The sequence below is a fragment of the Diachasma alloeum genome, unplaced genomic scaffold (assembly GCF_001412515.2).
Source record: "Diachasma alloeum isolate Michigan unplaced genomic scaffold, Dall2.0 Dall_scaffold_00206, whole genome shotgun sequence".
Lineage (NCBI taxonomy): Eukaryota > Metazoa > Arthropoda > Insecta > Hymenoptera > Braconidae > Diachasma > Diachasma alloeum.
Genome location: NW_021680371.1, coordinates 2,483,071 through 2,500,832, shown reverse-complemented (window position 1 = coordinate 2,500,832; position 17,762 = coordinate 2,483,071). Strand labels below are relative to the sequence as shown.

The window sequence follows — 17,762 nt, the reverse complement described above, 5'->3', positions numbered from 1 at the left end:
CCCCCCCCCTCTCCCCTCGCCGCTTCACCCACCTCCCTTTTTTCCACGTGTGCACTCTCTCTCCCTCTGCGTTATATATTTTTTTTCACCCCCGAGTTTTTTTTCTCACTCCGAGACTGCGTTGAAAACCCTGTGGTTAGTTAATACGCCCTGTTTAGCCGCATAACGAGATTCTCGTTTGGTTTTCACCTATTCAGCACCATGTTTCCGCTATTGCGTGAAATAGGCTAGAGTCGCTCAAACGACAGGTGAAAAAAAAATGTGAAAGAGAAGTTTTGAATATTTTTTTTTCGTGCGCATAGTTCCGATCTAGCCGGTGCGGCTGGCTGAATTCCCCGGGGGGACCAATGGGGGCGGAGGGTGGAGAGGGGAAGGGGTGAGGGGGAGAGGAAAAAATGTTCACGCTGGCGTTAAATTTTTTGACCGCAAAACCGTTGAAAATAACTCATCTCTCGGCGCGCCAGCCAGTGTGTGACGTACATCTCGTTATTTCGCTGAGGCCCTTTATCCCGCTTTTTCCTGGGGGAAATAATTCATTCCCCGGCCTCAGCATCCATTCTGTAATATTTACAGTCAGTTTGTTTATCAAAACATGAAGAGGGATATTTCTACGATTTTTGGAGCTAGAATTGGGGGAGAATAGTCGGGGGTTGGAGGTTGTTCGTGGATTTTTTGGTTGATAATCGAGAATTTTGGTGGTTTATTTTAGGTGGGATTTTTTTTACTTTGATTGTTTATTTATCTAACAATTTTGGGGAATTCAATTTTTTATCTATTCAATTCAATTTATTTTATTAATTTTTCATTATTTAATTGAAAGTTGCTTTTTAATCCTGTTGCACTTTACTTATTATTTTGGTTACGGATTTTTTTAGTTTGATATTTATTTATCTAACGATTTCGGGAAATTTCCTTTTTGATTTATTCAATTCAATTTATTTAATTGCTTTTTCATTGACTTGAGTTTTATTATCCTGTTGAGTTTTATTAATTATTTTGGTTAGGGGTTTTTTTGTGTTGCAATTTATTTATCCAACGATAAATAAATTTCATTTTGTTTCGGAAGATAAATTTTTGATTTATTCCAGTCAATTTATTTAAGTACTTTTTTTAACATTGAATTAAGAGTCTTTTTAAAAATCCCGTTGTCCTCTATTTACTTTTTTTTATCGTAATTACAATCAAAATTAGATGTTTGAACTCTTCATTATGGGCGTGTGTTCCATGAATTTGAAGACCTCTCATGAAATTTCATCTCATCAACGAAAAAATGGTAATTTATCCAATTTTCCGTCTTAATCTGATACGAGAACCCCCGAAAAAATCTCATCTCAGCTCTGATCTAAAATTCCGCTCTTGACTTTTTCATTCTCAATTTTCAGAAACGCGAATGAAGCATCAGATGAATGAATAAATTTTCGGCTCGATCCCCATATCAAGGCTTGATGTTGGTATTCAAAGATTAAAATTTAATTCCAATCGAACGGTCTTCTATTCATTTCTCACTTTCAACTCATTTCATACTAATAAAAAAAACTCATCTCATAGTTTTCTGATGAATTTCTATTTTTCTCATATTACAAATTCGTATTATCCAGGGGTTAATTACATTCGAATCTAGTGATAGCATAATTATGAATGATTTAATTGATTACAGTTAGTGATAAAGGTCATAGGAGGGTCATAAGAGTCGTAAGGGCCAAGAGGGTCAAATGAAAGTAATAAAGAGAGATATAAGGGTCAGATGCCATTGACTAAATGACATTAAAAGCTTATGTAGGTCATAAGGGTCAAACGTCATTGAATAAACATAATTGAGAGTTTGTAAGGGCCATGCGGGTAAAATAAAGGTCATAGGAAGACCGCTAAGGGCCGCATAAGGGTCATGAGATTCATATAAAGGTCACAGAAAGACCCATAAGGATTGGATAAGGGTCAAAACTCATTGGATAAATATATTTAAGGGCTTATAAAGGTCATGAGGGTCAAGTGAGAGTAATAAAAAGAGATCTAAGAGTCGGATGTCATTGAGTAAATGTCATTAAGAGCTCATGAAGGCCATAAGGGTTAAATAAAGCGTTAAAAAAGAGTCATAAGAGTCAGATAAGGGTTCAATGTCATTGAATACACACAATTATGGGTTCGTAAGGGCCATGAGGGTCAAATAAAGGTCATAGGAAGACCCATAAGGGCCGCAAAAGGGTCATGAGGTTCACATAAAGGTCATAGAAAGAACCATAAGGATCAGATAAGGGTAAAAACTCATTCGATAAATATATTTAAGGGCTTATAAAGGTCATGAGGGTCAAGTGAGAGTAATAAAAAGAGATCTAAGAGTCGGATGTCATTGAGTAAATGTCATTAAGAGCTCATGAAGGCCATAAGGGTTAAATAAAGCGTTAAAAAAGAGTCATAAGAGTCAGATAAGGGTTCAATGTCATTGAATACACACAATTATGGGTTCGTAAGGGCCATGAGGGTCAAATAAAGGTCATAGGAAGACCCATAAGGGCCGCAAAAGGGTCATGAGGTTCACATAAAGGTCATAGAAAGAACCATAAGGATCAGATAAGGGTCAAATTTCACTGGATAAATATATAAGGGCCATGAGGGTCAAACAAAGGTCGTAGAAAGAGTCATAAGGGCCAGATAAGGATAAAACGTTATTGAATCCAAGTCATTCATATTCATTCCTCGGAATTCAATAACATTTAATCCAGGAATCTCGTTCATCATCAAAGAATCAAAGGCACTCATTCTAGTCAACTATTTTTATCCCTTTTGAGTGTACTTTTTTTTCAACCACCACCCGAGAGTATTTGGCCACACAGCCCGGGATATTCAGTAGTCGTTGCTCTGTGCGGCTAATTTCAGTTCCGTTTACTCCGGCTGCACAAGAGACATTTTCCACTCTCTCCATTTCTGTGTCTCTTCGCCCCTACCCGCACTCTAACCATTCTGGTAATGGGGCTTATTAACTTTTACGACAACCAACGCGAGATACTTCCAGATACTTTTGTCGAGGCTTTGGCATTAACCGGCGGAACAACCCTTGGGGATGGTGAAAAAAATATATATATATAATGGGGGGAGAACACTCGGGTGAGATGGTTACGGCCTATGACAATATTTCGGTTTTTGTTTCTCCGGGCAAATGACGGCAGTTAGTTTCCATCCGCTGTTCGGTCGTAACAGTTCCGGGGATATTTCTCTTTTTCAATTTTTGCTTTTGGATTATTTTTATTTTCATAGGTTTTTCATCTTTATTTTGATTTGTTATCACTGAATGTTGCTTCCACTTCCTGTTTTTTTTTGCATCTCTTAGTTTAATATCAGAATTATTTTCATGCAAATAATGAAAAATAATATGGGGTGTTGTTTTTAGCTCGTGGTTTTATCGGAATGGTTTATTTTAGAAGTGAAGGAATATCAGGCAATTATGCAATAGCAGGATTGAATTTCCAGGATACAAAATATGGGTTTCAGCGTCCATTTGATTTTTAGTTCGATTTTTCTTTTTGTGTTGTTATTGTTTGAAGATAAAATTAATTGTTTTATTCATATAGCTGAGTCTTGGAGAAATATCTGCGAATCTAAGGGAGATAATCAAATTTTTGTTATGACCTTTTTTGTAGCCCTTGCTTCGCTCTACAGAAAATGTTTTGACAAAAATTTTGCTACCTCTCTTAGAATTCGAGATATTCATTGAAAACTGGCCGATAGTTAATTTTGCAATATATTGACATTTCCCTCTTATAAATGAATAATACAAATTGTTTGCAAAATAGTGCAAATTGTTTGCAAAATAGTGGATAATTTTTTATGAGGTATCAAAAAAAATTTGATTTTTTCACATCTAATGAAAAAAAAAATCAAATTTTAATCTTTGATTACAATGGAAATGTTGATTTTCACATAAGACACTGGGTTAAATCCTGATTTTTAAACATTTCTTCTTTGAAAAACCAAAACGATAATTAAATTGAGAAAAAAAATAGAATTCGGAATCTAATCGAGTCTTCTGCAATTTTTTGCAGTTTTCAATAATTTTTGAATTTACCGGAAGGCGGGAGCTACTTTAAACCGTTTTACCACTTCGCTACTGAAACGTCTCATGAGAACAATTACTACTACGAAAATTATCATGTTTAGGTGGAAAAATTCTTTTTTCTCTACCCGTAAATTAATTCAATACGACAAAAGAACTCTTCAGGGGAACATATAATTTCCCAACAGAACTAATTTCGCATCAATTTCTCTGAAAGCCATCACCAAGAAGTAAACGACAGCAAATAGTTAGTTAATTTTCAATTCACCGGTTGTTTTTCTTCCATCAATTTCCTTTCAACACTTCTCCGTGATTTCACCACCTTTTTACTCGGTTCGTCTGACTAAAAGCCACCTCTACCACTTGAATTCTCCAATCTCCTTCTCCCGTAAACTCCCACGTGTTTATCCATCAACAGACCCCGCACCACTCGATCTTAACGACTTAATTAACGAGGATAAACTATCATGCTGTTATAAACCGAGCTAGTGTAATTTACACGTCAATCAACACATCGAATGCCGAGACAATGGTACCGGGGAGAGACTCTATTCGACTCGTCTGGCATTATAATATATGATTTTGAACATGTTCATCAACGGGTTTAATTGGTGTCGTCTGTTCATACATTCCCGTGTCTATTGACAGAATAATCATGAATGCTTGAGTCAACCTCATAGAAATGTTGAATATGAATCTTCATTTGAAATTGTTCGGGTCATTTCAACAGTATTTTCGTTGGATGTTAATGAACTCGTGCAAAATCAATTGACAAAAAATCAAATTTTAACACACATGAACAACTCAATTTCAATGTCAATATATGAAAAGAATTTGATAAAACATTCAAAACTATTCATTAATGTTTCATTACCCATTCCTTTTTTTAATGCATTTATGAGTATAGGAAATTTAATACATTTGAAATTTGAATGAAGAAAACAAAGTTTCTCGCAAGTAACTGAAGTCATAGATTAGCGCGCGCGTTCGCTTTAATAAATACAAATAATGACACATGCAATAGAAAGATCAATGACTCCTCACCTCGATAGTTTCGCTATGACATCCTTCCTGAGCAATATATTATTGAGTGTATTAATAGTATCAACTTGTAGCGTATAATCCTGATCTTCCGGATCCCCAGGGTCAATGACAACACCATCTATACTCGGTCCGAATGCCGGTGCAAATGCCAGACCCTTGACTGGCACTGACATTATACTCTCCAATGATACATCTCTCAGGCATCGCAGCAATGACTGGGGATCGTGGGCAACCTGTGGGCAGAGAAATAAAATCCCATGGAGAATGAAAACGTCTGAGATATGAGATTACTCCGGTAGTTTGCATCGGATTTAGCTTTAAACCACCCGGGGATTCCCTGCGAAGAATTTACGGGGAGGGAGAAAAACATCCCAAATAGCTTTTTAAATGCACTGGCACGATAAAGTGAGTGCATTAAGCAAATTTATAGGGGATATATAGAGATGATTAATGGAATGCATTTTGTAATTGATGAGATTGATTATTTGAACCAAAGGAATCATGTTTTTTGATCATTTTGTTTTATTTGGGATTTTAATCGAATTGCATTCTTTATTTTGAATTTTTTCATTCATTTCAATAGGGTTTTCACTGTAAATTAACAAACTCATGTATTTATTTCAATAAAAATGTTTTCATTCGGTGGAATAACAAATTTATTGAATTCAAATGAAGGATTTAATTGTCTTTGCTTCGACACATTTGTTCACATTTAAGAAATAATTTATTTGATAATTCATTAAAGTAATTTCTCTGGATGAGAAGAAATTTTCAATTCTATATACACGATTGATTTCAGTGTTGTCTTGAGGTGCTTTGATTTATGGTCAACTGTGAATGTGTTTTCTTTCCACGAAATTTTTGTTTTCTCAAGACAAACATGTCAAATAGCTTTTTAAATGCGCTGGCACGATAAAGTGAATGATGATTAATGGAATATATTTTATAATTGATGAGATTGATTATTAGAACTAGAGAAATCATTTGTTTACATTTGAAAAATAATTTACTTGATGATCCATTAAATTAATTTCCCTGGATGAGGAGAAACGAATTTTTAAGTCTACGCAATTGATTTCAGGATTGTCTTGAAATGCTTTGATTTATTGTCAATTATGAATGTGTTTTTTCCCCCGAAATTGTTGTTTTCTCAAGACAAACATCTCAAATGGCTTTCTAAATGCGCTGGCTCAATAAACTCAGAGATGATTAATGGAATACATTTTATAACTGATAAGATTGATAATTAGAACTAGAGAGCTCATGTATTTTAATCAAATAACATTTTTTATTCGAAAGTTCTTCACCAATTTCAATAAAAAAATTTCATTTCATGAAACAAATAATTTATTTAATTCAAATAAAATATCATTACATACTAATATTCTTTATTTGGATCGGGGACACATTCGTTTACATTAAAAAAATAATTTGTTTACTGATTCATTGAATTAATTTCACTGGACGTGAAAAAAATTCAATTGAATTCTATCAAATTGATTTCTCCAATATTTCTAAAGCTAGGGGGGCAAAATGGGTCTTATTTTCTTTTCAATTTCCATGAAATTTAACAATTGAAGTCAATTTCCGGAGACAGTGTGGCTTAAAGAGAGCCCAAACAATTTTTTGTACACCCCCTGGTAAAATTGTAACCCATAATATATGATTCTCAATTCAGTATGAATGAAGATTGAAATATATGTGTATCGATTGAGGCATCCAATTCACCAGCAACACGAAAATGCGAGCTGAATAAGCTAAGCGCCAGTTGGAGATCGTTCGTATGCACTCTGCTGCTACCCCTGCAATTCAACTCCCTTTTTCACTATTGCCTCTCCATTTCCCCCTCGCTTCTTCGCCCACCACAATTCCCTCTTGCGTCCTCATCCCTCATGAGTACCGCGAAAATCCGATGAATGGCAAACGGGGGGAGAAATCAATCCTCTGCATATCTGTGCGTATTCCCGTAGAATACCAGAAACATCTCTATCGTTATCGCGACGCCGTGATATTCGCGATACAACCCTTCATTATTCCCCTCCGCCCACACCCCGCGATGTCGTGAGGTGCCATGATTCATTGTTAACTACTGCAGTTTTTATTTTGATTCAACGTTTGTTCATATTACAAAAAAATTGTAGGGAAAGCTTTTGTCTTCATGTAGCACATTATTTTTTTATTGAATCATATTTCTTTTTTAATTAATTGTGTTGATTTTTTTTTGGAAATTATTGCACAAATCAAATGATAGAATGACGCTGTCTGCATTATCTTGAATTTTTTATGTATGTACCATGTGTAAATTACATACATTTTTGTGTAAAAACGCTCGATTCCATTTGTTCATCTATTCATTATTCCTCTTGTTTTATTTCACGACAGAGAGGTTTGAAACGAAATGGCTTTGAAAAATTCAAACAACAGGCTGATTGGGTTAAAAACAAAGTAATTCTCTCGTCTGTTCCACACTTCGTTGGGCGTTGACACGAGCGTTTCGACATCCAACTAATCGCGTCATTCAATCGTTATTCCAGATTGATTCTTCGCCATTTCAATCGAGTTCGTTTTCGTGAATTTAGATACTTCACACCTACGGGGGTGCGGTACGACCCCCGCTGGCTGATGAAATATTGATGCGCGACGAGATTCGTTGAGTAAAATCTCGAGATAATTCGGTTTAATTTGAATTTGATGGGGTGTCGGGTAATTTCGAGACGAATTAGGGAAAGCGATTTCCCGTTCGCACGTTTGGTTGAGTAAGTGGCGAGGGGGTAATCGATTACACAGGATTACGGGTCCGATTACAGCGATTTCACGGTGAAAAATGATTATGAGTCATTCAGTGGATTGGATGAATGTAATGGAATGGATGTCAGATGATTAAATTCCTCTGAAAATCTTCAATAACTCACCGATGAGCAGTTGAGATGCTTAGCAACCTGCATAGCATAATCCGCAGCTCCTCTGACGAGTGCCCAAGGGGAGAGTGCACTTCCCGACATGAGAATCCCCCGATGAAACAATAGGCCTGCAAAAAAGAAGGAAAAATCGTCGTTAAAACATCAAAAACCCAGTTTAACGTGTCAAAGAATATTCTTTATAGCCTCCAGAGCACCAGTTAGTTGATCGACATGACTAACAAGCGAGAGCTTGTTGGAAATTTGGCTATCAACAGATTCTAAGACTTCACTTCAGACGGTTGAATTGTGGTGATTTGAAGATTTCAGCTGCTCAAATTGCCTCATCTTCATCGATGATTTCACTGAAAATATGATGATGTTATCTCAGAGCATTGGTTTAGAACAAGAAGCGAGAAATTCAGACATCTGTCAACTTCAAACATCCATAGGTTCTGAGGATGTGTCACAACAAGGGTTTTGTGACAATAATACAAACGAGGTGCATGTAAATCTAGTTATTTGAAAGGAATGTGCATGTTTGTTCAGGGTTTGGTGATTTGGCTGAAGGACTGTGACCTTTTTGCCTTGTGGAAGTAGTGGAAGAATATTTCAGACAGGTTGCCTTGCAAAAGAAAAAGAAAAATCGTCTTTAAAACATCAAAAACCCAGTTTAACATTTCAAAGAATATCCTTGATAGCCTCCAGGGCACCACTAAAATCCAACGAACAGGTGTGAGGCCTGCGGAGATCTTCGCGGTTGATTGAACGCCGCGTCGCACAGTGAGCAGGCTTGAACTCCCAGCCATTTGGAATAATTAAGACGACAAGGAGTTGAAAACGACGACGTTGTTGGAAATTGTGGGGTACATCGTGGTGTGTGTGAGGTAACAACGGCTGGAGATTTTACCGAGACCAGTACAATTACCGCCTCTTTCTTGTTGCCACTCAACACGTTTCCTCCATCGCTCACATAAACTCAAGTTTTGGTGGAATACCTCTTGGGTCACCCCATTGTGCTGGCAAAGAATGGTGGAATGACGTAATTTTTTGACGGCGAGATTACTCATTCAATTCTTTCACTGACCTCATTCTGACATTAACGGAGTCTTAATTTTCCTTTGGACAATTATGCTGTTGTGGGTAGGAAGTAATTTTGGTCTCTATGTAGCACAAAGGATTTCTGGAGACTGAAATTTTTCGAAGGCATAGGACTATTGATAATCAGCTCTTCGTTCGCCATCCAAGAAGCATTCAAACAGAAGGATCAGACATTTTTGATATCTTTCTCACGTCGACACATCATGCTGTTGTCTGCAGAGAGCAATTTCCCTCTCTATGCAACACAAACGAATCTCTGGAAATCGAAATTTCCCGGACTGCCGCATCTATCGACAATCAGCTTCTGATCTTCAATCAATTAATCACAACTACCAACAATATAAACGCTCAATCCCTCTCCTTCAATTATCCTCAGTCTTCATTCGTCATCAAGGAGGCATTCAAACACATTCAGAAATTGGATATTTGTCATGGTCCGATAGAGATTAATTCCCCATTCGAGTATTACGTTTCGACGTGACTACCTCGTCCTTCCGATACAGCACCAACTGACGATCAACAGCCTGAAACCCCCTTTCGTAACACACCCACCTCCTGTACGATGTACCTCCACCCCCCACTGTCTCACCGTCGTGTTGCCGTGATGGTATTGAACCCCCTCGCCCTCCGCCCTGCTCTAAAGCCAAACAGAATCAGTATTAGGAACGATCTATACCGCAGCTAGCATTTGCATTGCGGGCAATTTCATCGTTGTTCAATGGCTAGGCGGATGGAGAGTCGGAGGTCATCAAAGTTGAATATAACGAGTAACCGAAACGTTTGCACGGTTTTGTCACAACAATGGTGTGTAATTCAAGCAAGGGGCATGTAAATCTGGCTATTTGGGAGGGATTTGCATTTTCGTTGAGGGCTTGGTGATTTGGCTGGAGCATTCGAATCTTTTTGGCTTTTGGAAGTGGTGGAAGGGTATTTCGAGAGGACTGGTGAAGGATTGACTTGTGGTTGGTTGAATATCTCATCGAATGATGATCTGATCTTGAACAACAATGTTATTGATGAGGTAACGATGCTTTCTGCGAGGATTAAGTCACAGAAACGACTGAGAAGCGAAAGCCGTTTGGAAATTTGGCCATCAACAATTCCAGGACTTCACTTCAGACGGTTGCTTTGTGGTTATTTGAAGATTCCACCCAATTAAATCATGTCATCTTTATTGAGCATTTCACTGAAAAAATAATGATCTCGTCTGAGAGTATTAGTTGATAACAGGAACCGGGAAGTTCAGCCTTTCTTAACTTCAAACATCCACAGGTTCTGAGGATTGAACAACGAGTAAACGAAAAGTTTGTACGGTTTTGTCATAACAATGGTGTGTAAGTCAAGCAAGATGCATGTAAATCTGGCTATTTGCGAGGGGTTTGGATTTTCGTTGAGGGTTTGATGATTTGGCCGGAGGATTCGAACCTTTTTGGCTTATGGAAGTGGCGTAAGGGTATTTCGAAGGCGTTGGTGGAGGATTGACTTGTGCTTGGTGGAAAATCTCATCAAATGAATTCTGATCCTCAATATAAAATGTTGTTGATGAGGTGACGATATTTTCTGAGAGGATTAGTTGATAGAAACGATTGACAAACGAAAGCCATTTGAAAATTTGGCCACCAACGAATTCTAAGACTTCACTTTAGACGGTTGACTTGTTGTTATTTGAAGATTCCGGACAATCAAATCGCCTCATCTGTACTGAGCATTTCACTGAAAAGATAATGATCTCGTCTGAGAGCATTAGTTGACAACAAGAAGCGAGCAGTTCAGTCGTTTTACACTCCAAACATCCATAGATTCTGTGACTTCAGCATTATTGAAGTTTGACGTGACGCCAATTCACAGTATGCGCAGTCTCTGAATATCAACTTCGGTCAAGACATAACTTCAAGTGAATGTACCTAACTTTCCACCAACCAACGTGATCAATATTGCAAGTGTTTCGACAATAAGGCCTTTGCAATTGTTCTGCGACGTGAAGGGAACGTTTCCAAAGCTACAGTATTCCATGGATCTTCTATGATTTGATAGCTGGGTTGGGGTGCAATCCCTTCGACTGCGAATGCGTTTTCCACACGGTGGGATTCAGCCTTTTCGACGTAGCTCCAGAACCGTAACCTTTGAATTAGAAGATATCATCAAACGAAATGGACCAGTCAGTTCATCATCACGATAATCTTTCCACCCTCACGTTCATCTTCTCTGAGTGAAGTTAATTCACACGATACCTGGATGGTCTAAACTATCCTCCCCTTGAATTTAAACTCAAGCCACAAGTCTTCTCGCCTCACACGATTATGTTCGACACAGGACAAATGATTCTGCCCTCGTATTCGTGCTCGCTCATGGATACCCGTCTGTGGCCACCAACATATTAGGGTTTCGTTGCAATACAAGATGAGGAATAAAGGGAGTGAAGGGATGAGGAAGCAAGCTTGCGTCCTAGGGTGTATATACCCGAAAATACACTGAGGCCAGTGATAGGAGCCAGAGGAGTAATAGTCTCATGCTGGTGTTGGTGGACTATAAATTACACCCGAGGAAATCGCTTGACCCGAAGCCACATCTAGTCACGTTTCCCTTGAGAACTACCCAAGGAATTATCGTCTCAACTACCCCTTGACACTCTTGATCTATCTCAACTACTAACCCCATTTAAACTATAGTGGATCTGAGATTCGAGAGATGAGCACTGTCGATGTTTGAAGTTGACGGTTGAATATTCCAAGATGGTGGAGTTACCTAGACACGTTAATCTTACTGGGGTCATTTCACAGTTCGTGATGACAGCTGTATGATACCACAACCATCTCGTTTTCGATCGATGAGTGAAGTTTCACACTTACCCAATGACCTTATTCCCAACGAAAACCAACAGTGAAGGAAAAATAAAGACTGAAAGCAATTTCCGCGTGCTCTTTCTCTCTCTCATTTCTCTATTTCTTCCCCAGATTCAACATTCAACGGAAACGCTTTAGCACTTTTGTCCATCGATTTTCTCCGGTCGACGATAACCCCCGGGCCAACGACAACTTGAGGACAGAAAAACCTTCGTGAAGGGAAAACGGTGAAAGGGGAAACAGAGGTGTGTTGTTAGTAAAGGGTAAAGTGAGAGATCCCGAGATCGTTCTTCCCTGTTTCTTCACTTCCGAGACATGCTGGGGAGACGCCGGAAGTTGCGCACTGGGATGAACAACAATAAAACTCGGAGGGGGAGTTTTTCAGGGAGTAAGTAGTCTTATTGGAGTCACAATTTTTGCTCGAAATTTTGTTTTCTCATTTATTCTTTATCATCACCTCTCCCAAAAGCCTCGCCAGTGAAAACACCCGGATGGGAAAACGTCAAAAAAATATATGTCTCAAAGTATACTTTTTTCCGTGCGAGTGTTGACAGCTTTCGTGGTGCACCATTCAACATTTTTTTTATCATCATTCTCCTCCTTCATATATTTTTACCACTTTATTTTCCCTTGCCTCCATTTCCCTCGACAACCACTTCTCTTTTTTTCCTGCGGGTTTCTCCGTTTTTTCTTCCGCCGTTCTCAAGCTCATTTTCGCCCCAGTACCATAGCATCTAAATCAGGTACTCCAATCTCGGATATTCTCGTGGTCAATTTTACCCCTTCTTTTAGCTACAACCATTTTACCACTTTTCTCACAGCCTTTCTAACGTCCTGATTCCACCCAGGAGAGCCAACGTGACCTGGCGTTAATTATTCCTCGGGCTAACTTTATAAATATAGGAAAAAATGCACCAGCCCTGTGAAACTCGTGAGGTTTTTTGTTCTCCATTGTTTTTTGGTTTTTCTGGTGAAGAAATCTCGGATAAATGAGGCATATGGGATGGAATTGGGTAATCTTCTCTTTGTGTTCTCGATTACTTCTCCTTCATTTCTTTTTGAGAGCTACATCACTCAAAAAACAATGACTTACAAATGACTTCATCCATTTTGGTTTGAGAAAAATCCCATTGCCAATATTTTCTTGTCACTGACGCCCATAAAGCGTGCCTCGGTCAATTTGTAGACCAATAAATGGCGGATTACGAGTCAGCCAATAAAAGAAAGAGGTTTTGAGACAATAAAAGGGGCCCCGAGCTATAAAAGTTTCGACCAAGACAACAAGTAACCCTGGAGCCCAGGAAAAGAGGTTTAACGTCAGATTTTCAAAAAGGCGAAGTAAAAATAGCGAAAATTAGATGATGAGAAAGATAATCTCACCAATAGCATTTATTTCAATTCAAACAAAACTTGATTTCCCACTCATCATTTTATTCAGTAACGTTTCTGCATAAAATGATTGTCTGTGGTTGCCCCTGGGTCGGTAAATCAAAGTTACCGACTGCCATTGGTGCACAAATGCCGCCGGGAGCGCTGCGGCGTCCCCACTCTTCGACATTTCCCCCACTACGTTTTAGAAAGGTATAAAACGAGAAGCAGAGCAGTGAAACATCAGTCATCGAGCTCAAGAGCTGCTAAACATGAAGTAAGCTTCGAGACCACACTGAGGAACAATTTATGTTAAATAAATTTGTTCGAGACATGAATTCAACTGGAGATGGTGTATAGGATTTTTTAGCGTTCGCTTGTTTGAAAAAAATTTGTTGGACAAGAATAAATTTTTTTTCAATGAACTGACTCACCATCAGGCACAGCTTGACTCGTCATAAGAAAATTGACACAGGCAGCCCCAGTCCCATGACCAATTAACGTGACATTCCCAGGGTCACCTCCGAAGTACGCGATGTTCTCTTGGACCCAGTGCAGCGCGGCGATCTGATCCATCAGACCGTAGTTTGCTGGCGAACGCAAGTGCGAATCTGTGTTGGCGTTCAGGAACCCTGAAATTATAATTTTTCGTCAGTTGTTCAATTTTATTCTTCGCGGATAGTCAGCGTTTCGAGATAGAAATGAGCAGACGAGACGAGATGGAAAAAGTTGGTCGAGAGAACGATAGAAATGAGACTAGAAACAACACGTTCATGTTTTCTGACCGTTACTTTTTACTCTCATTTCCTTTGACCCGTATATTTTCTGAACCTTATTTTTCTGACTTTCATATTTCCTGACTTTTATTCTTTCCGACCCTTATTTTTCCTGTTATTTTTTTCGTGTGGGACGAGACGAGACATGAGAAAAAATATCTCTTGAATGTCGAGACGAGACAAGAAAATGTCATTTCTCGTTTCGTTTAGACGTTATTATAGATTATTATAGGTTATTATAGGTTAGAAGTTGATAAGTTGTCTGACATATCGATACGCCGGAAAATGATATCTCAATGTGGAAGTTCCATGCAAAAATGGAATTATTATTACTCCTTTGCCCTCAAGCCAAATTCATCCCTCGGGTAATCCCATAAAAAAACCCTGGATTTTTTTCCCTCGGAAATGAAATAGTCAAATTTTGTGCAATCACTCTTCAATCAAATAGCCGTCTCTATTTTTCGATATCGTCAAAGCTGACCAAATATGAGAATTTTTGCTGCAAACGCACTGAGCAAACATTTTTCATTCAGCATTGAAATTCGTTTCGTCATGTGCAGACAGAGGAACTTAATCGGGAACATATTCACCGTCAATTATCGAGGTTTGCAAATATTGTCGAATAGCTTCAAAACATAATATAAAGCCCGAAATTTTCAGTGTTTGATTGAAAAGTTTCAACGGCTAAAAATAAACGTAACATTTTTTCAATTGCAAATAATGCGTTAAATAGGACACTGTTTTTTTATGAACGTATCAGGGGGTTGAATGTGGCTTAACTCGTGTCGTGCGAACGTGAAAACAGAAAGAATAAATAGAATAAAAAATCTAACAACAAACCGTTGAAAAAGGGTGGGTCAATGGACAGGACGTTATCATGAATGTGGATAGTTTGGATGTACACGAGTTTAAATAAACCGGCGGAATTTACTTTACGGCTCGGCGTGGGTATCCTGGTCCACTTGTATTTTTTTGTCCATACAAAAGGCCAGATCTCATCGGTCAATCGATAGCAAACCAATGTTTACGGCCGTCGTAAAGCGTGCGAGAGTGGAAATGTCCTGGGTATTTTTTTTTTGCTTTAGTGCTCGTGGAACAGGCTGGAATTTTGGTTTTCGGGGAATTGGTTATTTATAACTTCATTCGTTTACGAATTTCGAATTGGGGATCAGTTGATTTTGATTGTCAATAAAATAAGAGGTGATGCAGCTTTGAATTGTACTATCTGATAGTTGAGGGTAACTGAGAAAATTGTTAAACATGTAGGTTATATTGAGTATTTATCGCTGCACCGAGAAGAAATAATTACTTTTGCAAAGGAATCATTTTCGTGGGAGAAGATTTATCAGGTGGTCCATTGTTACCTCCAAACACAATACTTACTGATCAGTGATGGCCAATAATATTAGATTTTGACAATATTAAGAAGGATTATCTCCTTACATTGTTTAAATTTTATTGGAATGAGCAAAAACAATACGACCATATTCCTGAACTATATTACTTGATTATTAAACTATGAGGTCACTCTTCCTGGAGAGACTGTCTGTGTGGTCTTACAACGAAACTGCAAACGAATGTTTATTAAATAATATAAACAAATGACTAAGCCTGGAAAGAAAGAACCATGGTGTCGTTGCTATGGGACTCCATCATTCTTTATTCAGTTCTTCGACTGATCTCGAAGTGAGGACACGTCTTAATAAAACTTCAGTTGCTCATATAAAACGTCTTTTATTTAATCTACCTGGCTTCCACGAAACCAATAAATTTTAACTATATTTAACAAATTTTAAATATTATAAAATTTAATAACTAAATTTTTTCGGATTGATGGCGAGTAAAATATTTGATCATATTGAAATGTCATTTTTTAGATAACAAGCTAATTCCAAATTTAGATATTTGACCGATGAGACCAAATACGACCATATTACTGAACTATATTACTTGATTATTAAACTATGAAGTCACTCTTCCTGGAGAGACTGTCTGTGTGACAGGAAATCTTGCAGCATTTTTTCATACGTGTAGTATTGGCCGATGTTCTAGGTAATTTTTACCCAACCTGTCTCGTCGTGCATAAAAATAAAAATGAATACAGATGTTTTTCTCATTGAAAAAATATATTCAATATCTCCCCGTTTATTCTAAACAACGCGACATGCTCTGATAAATGGTCCGCGATATCGACGACGGGTTATAAAACCCATGAAAGAAGACCCCAACGACTTTCCGCAAGCTCAACTCACTTATTTATTTCCAGCGTTCCACAACATTGACAATCCCCCCCCCCCGTAAAAAATCTCACATCTCCACTATTTTTCGTCCTCCATTCTTTATTAGCCATCGATGCGAGATAAATGGAAAATGAAACAATGAGAGAATGGAGTTGGTCTCGATGTCAAGTTTGAAATTTCACTTCCGGCAGTTGCTGTCACAGTTGGCTACACGCAGGCTTCCGCTGTATTTGTCATGCGTCGTGGGAAACTTCCCAGTGGGTCTGTAAAACCGTCATGGGCGGGGGGAGGGTTCAACTGAAATGCAGTGAATTATTTGTCTACCGGAAAATATTCCGTAGTTCGTTCGTTTCCATGAATTTTAAAAAATGCACTTTTCCCCAGTTTCATTGTTTTTTCATGGAATATTCATCTATTCGTTTGATGCGTATTTTTTTCCATCGTGAAAGGTTTTTTTTATTGACATTAATTTGATCGCTCAGCGGGACTGCCATTCGGTGGGAAATAATTGGAGGACCGGTGGAGCATCACTCGAGTGCACGGGGGGAAAAAACAAATCCCGGTGACACGTGCAAGAGGAGGCGGTGGTGAGGAATGTCATGAGGTTAGGGTGACGAAACGGAAGAGCTGAGTGTAATGAGTTTCCTATTGGATTTGGCTTCCTTGGGTGCTGGGGCAGTCGATGGTGCTTTTCACCTCGCAACCTTCATCCTTGTGGAAATTAGGGTGACTCGGAAGGTCCTAGTGGAAATCCAATCTCGCGGTCGACTCGCTGCGGGTTCGTCGTGCGAGATTACATTGCGGCGATAGTCAGATTAACCCGGGACCGAACTGCCGATGCTGTTGAGTCAGTCAAGCCTCGGCATAGAATTGGCATGCCAAGTGTCGGCGAGCCACTCACGGCTAAATGTCGGCTGAAAGTCAAATGCCCATTCGTCGAATCCCAACCCTAGTAGAATTTTCACAGCGCAAAAACGTCGCGGCGGCGCTGGCGCGCGACATTCAATGCTATCGGCATAGGCACTTAGGCTCAATGTCGCAGAATTTCATTCATTTCTTACTAGGGAAATCTCGACCAATAATAATTGGACAAATTTCCCGAGTCGAATAATTGGACCTGACAAGTTCTACTTAGTCCTGACGAGCCCAACTTTTCACTCGACATTATCATCCCGAGTCGAATAATTGGACCTGACAAGTTCTACTTAGGTCTTTCCGTTCAGAACTGGATAGGTCTTGGGAAGCCTCTTCCCAAGTGCTTCCGAGACCTTTCTACCTCTGGTTATGTCCCATTTCAGCACTTGTTAGGTGTAAGCAGGACTTGTATTCAGACTTTCCAAATCCTTGCCGGTCCCCGTAATTCTATGGGCCTATATTAAATCTGCGTTCATATCCCTGTTTACTCATGCGTTATTGAAATAAAAAATGCAATTATTGTTTTTTTT

General features: G+C 38.7%; 1 protein-coding gene across 1 annotated transcript in view; it reads right to left on the bottom strand.

The window, feature by feature from the left end:
• The window catches only part of LOC107036122 (neuroligin-4, X-linked), a 206,741-nt gene that overhangs the window by 13,575 nt on the left and 175,404 nt on the right, over positions 1–17,762 (bottom strand). The window contains exons 3-5 of the mRNA XM_015253862.1: positions 13,736–13,933; positions 8,005–8,120; positions 5,093–5,325 (exon numbers count right to left, since the gene is read on the bottom strand). Of these exons, the coding sequence (XP_015109348.1) occupies positions 5,093–5,325; positions 8,005–8,120; positions 13,736–13,933 (547 nt within the window). The remainder of the gene's footprint in view (positions 1–5,092; positions 5,326–8,004; positions 8,121–13,735; positions 13,934–17,762) is intronic.